Source organism: Oryza glaberrima, chromosome 6 (genome assembly GCF_000147395.1).
Source record: "Oryza glaberrima chromosome 6, OglaRS2, whole genome shotgun sequence".
Taxonomy (NCBI): Eukaryota; Viridiplantae; Streptophyta; class Magnoliopsida; order Poales; family Poaceae; genus Oryza; species Oryza glaberrima.
In genome coordinates, this window is record NC_068331.1 from 5883698 (window position 1) to 5893903 (window position 10206).

Below are 10206 nucleotides of genomic sequence, written 5' to 3' on the forward strand. Positions count from 1 at the left end.
GATGTGCTGGCCCTCTCTATCACCAACACAAGATACTAGTACTAGAAAAGATGTACTGGTACTATACCACCAACACGCACGACGGGGACAGCGCGTGTGGTTTGGGGATGGATATACTGCCACTCTATCCCCACCAGCTATTAGGACAGGTGTGGGTCCAGTTCACGTGACTATACTTAGGCTGTTTTTAGTTTCAAAGTTTTTCTTTAAATTTTCAACTTTTTCATCTCATCAAAATTTTCCTACACACATAAACTTTCAACTTTTCTATCACACCGTTCCAATTTCAACCAAACTTTTAATTTTAGTGTGAACTAAACACAGCCTTACAAAGGTTACAGAAGCTGTGTTTATACCTTTGTCACATCGAAGATACGGACAAACATTTGAAGTATTAAACATAGTCTAATAACAAAAAAAATTACAGAATCCGTCTGTAAACTGCAGCACCATATTGTCAAATCATAAAGCAATTAGGCTTAAAAGATTCGTATCGCAATTTACACGTAATCTGTATAATTAGTTTTTATTTTTATCTATATTTAATACTTTATACATGCATCCAAACATTTAATGTGACAGGGCGAAAAAACTTGCCAGGAGATCTAATCAGGCCTAAAGAATACGGAACACAGAAAATGAATGAACGGTTGCAATAGATATGGATGCACGCACGAATCTCTAAGTGGAGAAAATTCCATGTGTACCCTTGAAACTTTACCCAATTCCTTCTATTCTCTTGAGATTTGCTCATTCTCTTCCATACCCCTAAGTTCTAATTTGGATCCCTTCTATACTCCTTTCATCAGTTGACTATTAGTTGACCGTTAAATTTCGATCATAAAGTCCATTTTTCCTTTTGATATCAAGAAAATATAAATTTATGAAGTATATTGATAAAGTGTATACAGAAATGAATTAGGAGCCATACTGCTCCAAACACCAAAGTAGACAAGCAGCTCTTTTACAATATATGTGGCAAAAAGAATTTATTTCGTAATTTAATTTGACAGTTCGTGTTACAACACCATTGTTATTCATGCTTGGCGCCCTTCAGGAAATGACACAGATAGATGGAAGTGATAATTTCTTTTTAAGTTTTGAATCGATTTATGGTATAGAGTTCACACAATTTGTTTATGGCGTTGATTGGTCAACTAAATTTTAGCGGTACATATAGATACGCTGGGGAGGAGGGAAGGAGGGTTGGGGAGGAGAGGGATGCCAGGAAGGAGGGATATAGTGTAGGGGAGAAGAGGGGCAGTGAGAGGAGAGGGCTTCCAAGTAGGGAGGAGGGACGACATGGATGAGGTCCGTCAACAGGGAAGAAAGAGCTACAGGTGGGGATGGAGCGCGCATGCGGCTGGTCAAGCGATCGGAATCAGAACCGAGATGGATAGGGAGAGATGGGCAGACTAATATTTTGTTGGAAGCAAATTTTATTTTTTAAATAGGCAAAGATTGATCCTTTAAAAAAAACTTGTTTTGAAAAATCACCATGATAAAACCTAATTACAGAAATGGATATCTGCTTTAGCACCAACCTCGATAACACTGAGCTATAGCCTAGGACGGACCCAAGAGGTGCCGGCTATGCACTACCCAAAAAGTTTGAAAAAAAACACTAGGGTGTAGACGTGTGGTATGGAATCATGGCATGGATGGTAGCTAGAAAGCATTAAAGTAGAATTCCCTTGATGAATAGAGCACAATGGTGATCCACAATTTGTCCGGAGGTTAAATCAGGATAAGAAGAAAGGACTGAAGGAAGAACCAAGAAGAAGAATGGCTAGGTAGCTTAGGGCATGATGGCTTTCATTGGATGGTATCACTAGGAGTTCACCTTACTAATTCATTGTGCATCCACAATGTCGTGCAGCTGTGTGTATTAAAATAACCGATCAGATCAAGCGTGGACTGAAACTCGATGGTAATAAGAAGATGAGCCTTTAGAGACTATACAACTATCTTAACTGATAACGGGTTGCGGCAAGGGACGAAGCATAAGTGCTTTTTTTTCCCCTGAATTTTACAGATTTTTCATGAATTCTGAACCACAATTTGATTATTTTTTGAAAAATTAAATCAAAATTTGCCAAAATTTTGCTACCAAACCTTGATGTTTTCTTTTTAAAAGATAGAGGGGAGTGATCCCTAATAGACACACTCAACGTGAATTTCCTTAGTCCTCCACTAGCTACAATGTCTCGGCGCTAGTAAGTTTGGCGTTGAGCTCTTATTCAAGGTGGTACAAATTTGCCAGGACGTCGAAGCACAGTACCACTGCCACTGACATTGACCTCTCTATTACTAAAAATAGTGTGCATTCCCTCTTTTACAGCAAAGCAAGGCTAGTGCAGTGGTGGAGGTCTTCAGTCCCAAGTCTATGGTTTGCTTCCGCAATCCTTCATACTTGCTTTTTTTTTCCGTTTCACTCAACACTTTTTAATTAGTAGAGTGCTCAGGGCCAATGATATTGATGCTAAACTCTGATGACATGGTATACCCGTGCCACCACTAGTAGATAGCTCAACATAATGGCATTGGCACTAAACTCCGATGACATGATAAACTCGTGCCACCTTGGACAATGTGCTCATCTTCAATGATATTGTAAACTTGTGCCGCCTTAGACAAGAGCTGAGAACTAAGCGTTGGTATTGAGATGTTATAGCTCAATGCAGTGGCAAATCTAGCATATAAGTTAATAAGATGCTGGTTTAAAAATATAGTATGAATGAAACAACCCGGTGTGATCATAGGTGCTCCGTGATAGGTGTGTCGAGCTACATACTCTAACACAGTAGGATTAGCGCTATAATGATGATAGGAAAAGGAATACATCGATTTTTTTAAAAGTAATATGATTTTAATGGAAAATCACAAAACTATAGATCAGTTAGATGAAATCGCTAGTTTAGCACCCTATCGAACAACTGCGGTTCGACAGGGGTACCTATCGAACAACCACAGTTCGACAGGTACATATCGAACTGTGTCAGTTCGACAAGGTAGTTGGTCCGGAAACAAATAAAAAAGTACATGAACAGTAGCACTACAGTGCTAGGCAGGGACATATCAAACTGCCAAAGTTCGAGAGGGGTTGGGTGAACAGCGCGCTACAGTGATGCTACAGTGCTCGCAGGCACATATCGAACTGCCTAGGTTTGATAGGGTATTGTGAACAGCGTGCTACAGTGATTTTTCCCTTTTTTATATATTTTTTAATCACCTGTCGAACTACCGCAGGTACCCTATCGAACTGTACTTGTTCCATAGGTACCGTGTCGAACCACGGTTGTTCGATAGGGTGCTAAACTTGCAATTTTATCTAACCGACCTATACTTCTACGATTTTCCATTAAAATCTTATTATTTTCAAAAAAAATTCGAATACATCTTCCTCAAACAATATCAATATTACATTAGCTCATTAATCTCGAATCAACAGCTACAAACTTACAAAAAAAAATGTATTCATGCTTGTCCGTATCACATGAAAAGTGTTACATTATTAATCCAAATAATAGGCTAAAATTGGATTATTTAGGTGACAATTAAGCATAAGTAGTTGTTGACTCCTCATCAATCTCCTCAAGAAAAGGGTAATCTGTATAACCAACAACGGGATCCTGTGTATAAAAGGTAGACCTGTCATACTTGTTCAATGGCGCGTTAATCTCAAACCTCCTCGGCAAGTCAGGGTTAGCCAAGAAGAGCCTCCCATAGGCGACGAGATCGGCATAGCCATCAGCTACCACTTTGTTCCCTTCTTCCCGGTCATACCCGCCGGCAGCGATGAAAGTGCCATTGAACTGCTTCCTGAATGGGAGGAGGCCATGGGTGATCTTCCTTCGTCCTTCGACTATGGCCATTCTTGGCTCCACCATGTGGCAGTAGAGAAACCCTGGGTGCTTGTTGAGTTGCTGCACCATGTATGAGCCGAGAGCCACCGGGTCGGAGTCGAAGCAGTCCATGAAGTCCACGAACGGCGATAATCTGATTCCGACACGGTGAGCTCCCACCTCGGCGACGACGGCGTCGATCACCTCGACGGCGAAGCGGCAACGGTTCTCGAGGCTGCCACCGTACTCGTCGGTGCGGTCGTTGGCGCTGTCCTTCATGAACTGCTCCAGGAGGTAGCCGTGCGCACCGTGGATCTCCACGCCGTCGAAACCAGCCTCGATGGCGTTCCGCGCGGCTCGCCTGAAGTCATCGACGATCTGAGGGATCTCGTCTGTCCGGAGCCGCCGGGGCTTGGAGTACACCATGCCTGAATCGTCCGGTGTGATCTGCTTGTCGGTGCTTGAGATCGGCGCCTGTCCATTCGGCTGGAAATCTGTCGATGTCATTTGGAAATTTAATCAATCAAAGAGCACAATGACCTTTGATTCTTCGAATCAATCAGTAACCAAGTAGTAACAACTAGCAAGTAAATAATCTGGCAGATGGACGAACCTGTGGTGGAGACCCTGCCGACGTGCCATATCTGCAGGAAGAAGAGGGAGCCCTTGCGGTGGACGGCGTCGACGATGGGCTTCCACGCCTCGACCTGCTGCTGCGTGTAGATGCCGGGGGTCTCCGGGTAGCCCTGCGCGGTGGGGGAGATGTCGGTGGCCTCCGCGATGAGGAGGCCGCCCCTGGTCGCCCGCTGCGAGTAGTACACCGCCGCGTGCGGCTGCGGCACGTTGCCGTAGGAGCGGCACCGCGTGAGCGGCGCGAGCACCACACGGTGGGAGAGCTCCTGCTGCCCCATCTTGTACGGCTTCAGCAGCGGGATCGCCGCCGCCGCCTCTTTCGCCGGTGCGTGCACCATCTTGGCTTAGGAGTAACTCGTTGATTCTTCTCGAAATTGCTCTGCTTCTCACTCTGTTCTTGCTGCTGCTCTGCTCTGTTCTTTGTTGCTCTGCTTCCATTTGGGTTGGTGCCTGCCTCTACTTATAGGTGTTGGTGGTCGCCGAGAGGCCAAGTGTTCCCAACTGCTGTTGTCACCCTCTCCGTCATCACAACTTGTCGTTAGAAAAAAGGTTTCCATTTGTTCCCGTGGGAACAGATTCATTGCATGTGGCCGTTTTTTAGTTCGCGTACTCCTGTGGTTCTGATCAAGACATCGAGGTAGCAGGAGTTTGGTGCCGAGGACGGTGCCAATCAACGCGATGGTGTGTTTGGTGTGTACGTTTGATTCTGAATTCAAACATGACCCTATTTGTTTATGGTTCCGATTTCCATTGCTTGTTCTAGTGCGTGTGGATTCCCGGAGTGCTTTGAGTAAATAAACAACTTGTTTGTAGTTACTCTGTATACTACTACTAGTATTTTACGTTTCAATACTGACGCGGTTGACAATGCCAGGTATTTATAAAATTTAAAACAACCAAGTTGAGATAAGTAGGAGTATGATTTTAAAGGAATACTCTAGATCTTTCGAATTGCATGTTACTGTAGTATTTTGTGGTAAAATTTATCATGTGCCCGCCAAGGATAAAGTGAAATGTTTAGCTCTTAAAACATAAAGTTCGAAATACGTAGGATTCTCAAACACTACAAACAGACCAAACATAAACAGAATAAGGCGAATTCTGGTAAGTCAACAAAAGAGGATTGTTGCATCGAAAGAAAGCGACGCGAACGTTGGGCCGCACGCGTGCTTACGTCCTGCGACGTCACTGCAAACGACAGCACGTTAGAAATCAGTGGCTACGCGTTTGATACTAGGCCCTATTTAAATTTCAACTTTTTTTTCTTCAAACTTTTAACTTTTCCGTCACATCGAACTTTTCTACACGTACAAACGTCCAATTTTTTCGTTATATCATTTCAATTTTTTCAAACTTCTAATTTTAGCGTGGAACTAAATACAGCCTAGACACCTTGATACTAAGGTTAAAAATATAATTAAAAAAACTTAAATTCTAAGCATGAATCTAGATATCCCTAGTATTTTTATTTCTTTGAGACGGAGGAAGTAATAACTTTTAGAGGAAGGCTGCCGGTGGATGCGGTGCGGTCTAAAACGCACGAAGGCTAGCCGGTAGGGGGCGATGGTGCAGTGGACCCACATGTCGGCAGAGGTTGGACGGTGGTGGAGCATCGGGGCGAGTGGCGCGTGAAAACCCAACCCGACCTCAGCTGGGCCGGCAATGATGACGCTCAAAGCGTCATTCCCCTCCTAAGGGCATTGCCGTGCCGTCTCATCCCTCATGTGTGGATGCCGGGCAAAAGCGAAGTCTTAGTTCTCTTTGGGACCTTGACGGACGGCGGCGGCAGTGTTTTCCGTTGCTTCTCTCCTTAGAGATGTCGTTTAGGTATCCCCTAGCCAAAACCCCAAACCAATTGGTGCAAGCTCCCTCTAGATTTCATCCTCTTGTAGCGGCATCCTAGTCTCTACAAGTTGGCCACGTCGGAGGGCCTAGGGGGGAGAGGTGTTCCATTCTTCTCTCTCACCCTCTCTCCCTTACTCCTGAAGACTTGGATAGATAAGGGCTTTGTGTTGATTGTAAGGGTTGGGTTTTGGGTGATCTCGGCCGTGTTTCTTTGTTGACCTAGCGGTAGCCGGTCACGCTTAGCAACGACCGGTCCAATGCTAGCCTTCTCCTTGTTCTATGTGTTGGCACTGTCGATGTATGGGTGTGATGGTATACTTTTTTTTTCTTTTTCCTGGTTACGACCTTCTAGGTTTGTAATCTTATAATTTTTCTTCTGCTCTATCAATATAACTTCGCACCGTCTTATGTGAGTCGTTCCAGAAAAAAAAACTTTTAGGGCCCCTTTGAAACGCATAGGAAAAACACAGGAATAGAAAAAACGTAGGAATTGAAGTGGCATGTTTTCCTAATCCTACACACAGGATGAAGAGGGTCCCTTTGATAGCACCATAGGAAACAAACAAAGCAAGGATAGTTTCCAAGAGGTTGAATCTCTTGCTTATTTTCCTATGAAATTGAGCTATAGGAATGCAATCCTAAGGAAAATTTCATATACTTTCCTATGAATCAAAGGGTTTCATAGAAAAAAATCCTTAGGAAATTAAATCCTCCAAAATTCCTATGCAAATCCTTCAATTCAAAGGGGCCCTTAGAGGAAAATCGAATACCTGTACATAGCTACCAGGTACATCATTGACAGCAATTGACGACAATTGTCATCAATCCCAGGCTAGCAATAATCTTCAGTTCTTGCAGCCTGCTAGATCATGCAGCTGCTCTGACCAGGCTGCTTATGGCGCACCGCCGCGTTCACCTTGATCCGGTGCATCTCCACATGATCCCACCTCTGCAACGAGGCGTACATGTTGGACAGGCCATAGGCAGCGCCGTCGTCCAGGTCCAGCTCCGATATCCGGTCCGCCACCCACTCGCCCACCCTGACGCCGTCCTCCTCCGACGCCGACGACAAGCGGCGGGCGTGAAGCAGGAGACACCCGAGAATCTTGGCGTTCGGCCTGACGGGCATCGCCCGCACGACGCGCACGGCGTCGCCGAGGAGTCCGGCGCGGCAGAGGAGGTCGACCATGCAGCCGTAGTGCTCCTCCCGGGGCTCGACGCCATGGACCGGCACCATCTCGGCGAAGAACCTCCGGCCCTCCGCTACCAGGCCGGAGTGGCTGCACGCCGACAGGAGCGCCACGAACGTCACCCCGTCGGGCCGGATGATCCCGCGGCACGTTCGACTCCTCCCGACCATGTCGTGGAACGCCCTGACGGCGTCCTCGCCGCGGCCGTTCATGCCTAGCCCCGCGATCACCGTGTTCCAGCAGAAGAGGTTGGGGCCGTCGGGCATGGTGGCGAAGACGTCGAGCGCGCGGTCCACGCTCCCGCACTTGAAGTACATGTCGATGAGGGCGTTGCTTAGCACGGCGTCGATCCTTGTCCCGAGCTGACGGATGTAGTGATGGACTCGCCGGCCAAAGGCAAAGTCCCCTGCCTGCGTGCACGCGGTCACCACGGTGGCTATGGTGACCGTGGTGGGCATCATGAGCGTCTGTTGCTGCACTGTCTGTCGCATCAACCGGCGGAACATGGCGATGGCGGTAGCGGGGTCACCTCGGCGCAAACACCCGGCCATCATCGTGTTCCATGTGACAACGTCCGGCGACGGGGAAGAGGAGAAAGAGCAGCCCATACAATCGAAAAGCTCCTGCGCAGCGTCCATTCTCCCGGCCTTGCAGTACCCATCGATCATCGTGTTCCACGACACGACATTGCTCGCCGTCGCCCCGAGGCTCGCCTCGAACACCTCCCTGGCGGAGCCGAGGTCGCCGGCCTTGCAGTAACACGTAACCATGGTGTTCCACGAGGCGGGGGTCCTGTCCGGCATCCGCTCGAACAGCTCCCGTGCGTCGGCCATCCTCCGGGACGCGACGAGCGCGGCCAGCATGGCGTTGAACGCGACCGCATCCCTGCGCGGCATTTCGTCGAACAGCCTCCGGGCGGGATCCAGGAGGCCGCGCCTGGCGTAGCGGGTGAGCAGTGCGGTGGCCAGCACCGCATCGCCGGCGAGGCCCAGCTTGCAGGCGAGGCAGTGGAGGGCCTGCTCCTCGCGGCGGCCGGGGGCATCCGCCACCGCGCGGATGAGGGCCGCGCGGGCGTTCGGGAGCACCCGAAGCTGCATCAGATCAGATAGGCGGCGCCTGTGAACAACTCGTTGCTCCTCCGAACGGTTGCTCCTCGGCGCCCCGAGCGCTGATGGTGGTGGCCTTCCTCCCAACGTGGTCTCCGTCCATGGGGGTGGGTGCTCGTGTGGCCGTGCCTCACCGGCTCACCCGTAGAGCTCGGCTTTAGCAGCAGACAATGCCGCGGGGTGGGCTCGTCGGGGTGGAGCTCCACCGCCGGCCGCCGGGTGCCCGGGTGTAGGGAGAGGAATGAGATCCTCTCCTCAGGTCAGGTGACTTTACAGCATATGGTTCATGTAAAGATGGCTCATATGTGAGGGACTCGTCATGTGACTTAATATACTCTAATTTTGTGCTGTCGGTATGACCCACATATCAGTGCGACAGCTACAAACTACATAAAGTTACTGCACAAAGTTAAGGGACTTGTTTCCGAGAAGGGGATATCAGGAGATTTTTCTTTTGGTCGCCTAGAAGATTTGGAGGTAAAGAAAGTGGAAATGGGAAGGGTTAATTGGACCATACCATTATAAATAAATTTGCTCTTTTTTAAAATATCATTAGTCCCTTCGTTTCAGGTTATAAGACTTTCTAGCATTATCCATATTCATATAGATGTTAGTGAATCTAGGCATACATATATATCTAGATTTATTAACATATATATGAATGTGGCAATGCTACAAAGTCTTGTAATATGAAACGGAGGAAGTACTATTTATCTAACCGATATCATATCATCATCTACATCGGCATCCATATCCACCAAATAGCTATACCAATATCCTTGGACGGATTCAAAGTGAAGCGGATTACATAATATCATATCCGTTTTCATCTCTGAAGCGACTGGTTGAAACAATACGGGTAGTAAATTTTATTTTTACTTTTAAAATAAGTAACATAATTGTATTAATCCAATACAACACACAATGTCATACAACAATTTGTTATTCCCCATCGTTTCAAAAGAAAACCAACCCTTTTGGCCTCTCACCAAAAGCAAAACCAAGTTATTCCCTTCATCTCACAATATTACTACTTAATATATAATTGGATATTTTCTAGTACAATGATATATTAGGTGGCAAAATTTTAAAACAGAACAGTATACTACTTATAACTGTCGTAGTCGTCGCCGTTGCCATCGCGACCGAACGCGATTTGAATCAGTTGGAGAGCAGGAGGCGGCGCACGTCCCCGTTCGGGGGTTTGGTCAGCTGGCGGCAGCAACAGATGGGGTAATATTGTCCCGGCTTGCAGTACGTGGTATACGGGTACACGTAGCCCCTCTTCTGGCAGTACTCCGGGCATGTCACCGAATCACATGGCACGATCGCATGGCACCAATCATCTGTGCACAAATATTCGATTAAGGGTCAGAACGTTTGGTTGAAAAAACCGATAATAAATATACAAAGAAAAAAAATTCGATAAATTTTGATAGGAATACAAACACAAAACACAGTAAGATTTAAACAGAAATATAAGTACAAGATAAAAAAAATACATAAATAATCTTTTGAATATAATAGACCACCAGAAAGACGAGGGAATCAGAAAAAAGAAACAGAATCAAAGATATGTCCCAACAA

The 10206-nt window shown here is 46.7% G+C and overlaps 2 protein-coding genes across 2 annotated transcripts; both read right to left on the bottom strand.

Moving 5' to 3' along the window:
- Window positions 1-3355: 3355 nt before the first annotated feature.
- LOC127775929 (12-oxophytodienoate reductase 1) lies at window positions 3356-4907 on the bottom strand. Its single transcript, XM_052302242.1, has 2 exons — window positions 4459-4907; window positions 3356-4339 (listed from the first exon to the last, which is right to left on the bottom strand). The coding sequence occupies exons 1-2, from the start codon at window positions 4814-4816 to the stop codon at window positions 3558-3560; spliced, it is 1140 nt and encodes a 379-aa protein (XP_052158202.1). The 5' UTR covers window positions 4817-4907; the 3' UTR covers window positions 3356-3557.
- A 1817-nt stretch (window positions 4908-6724) lies between these two features.
- On the bottom strand, window positions 6725-8882 carry LOC127777322 (pentatricopeptide repeat-containing protein At3g29230-like). Its single transcript, XM_052303897.1, has one exon. It carries the CDS (start codon window positions 8608-8610, stop codon window positions 7186-7188), a length of 1425 nt encoding a protein of 474 aa, XP_052159857.1. The 5' UTR covers window positions 8611-8882; the 3' UTR covers window positions 6725-7185.
- Between the last annotated feature and the right edge of the window lie 1324 nt (window positions 8883-10206).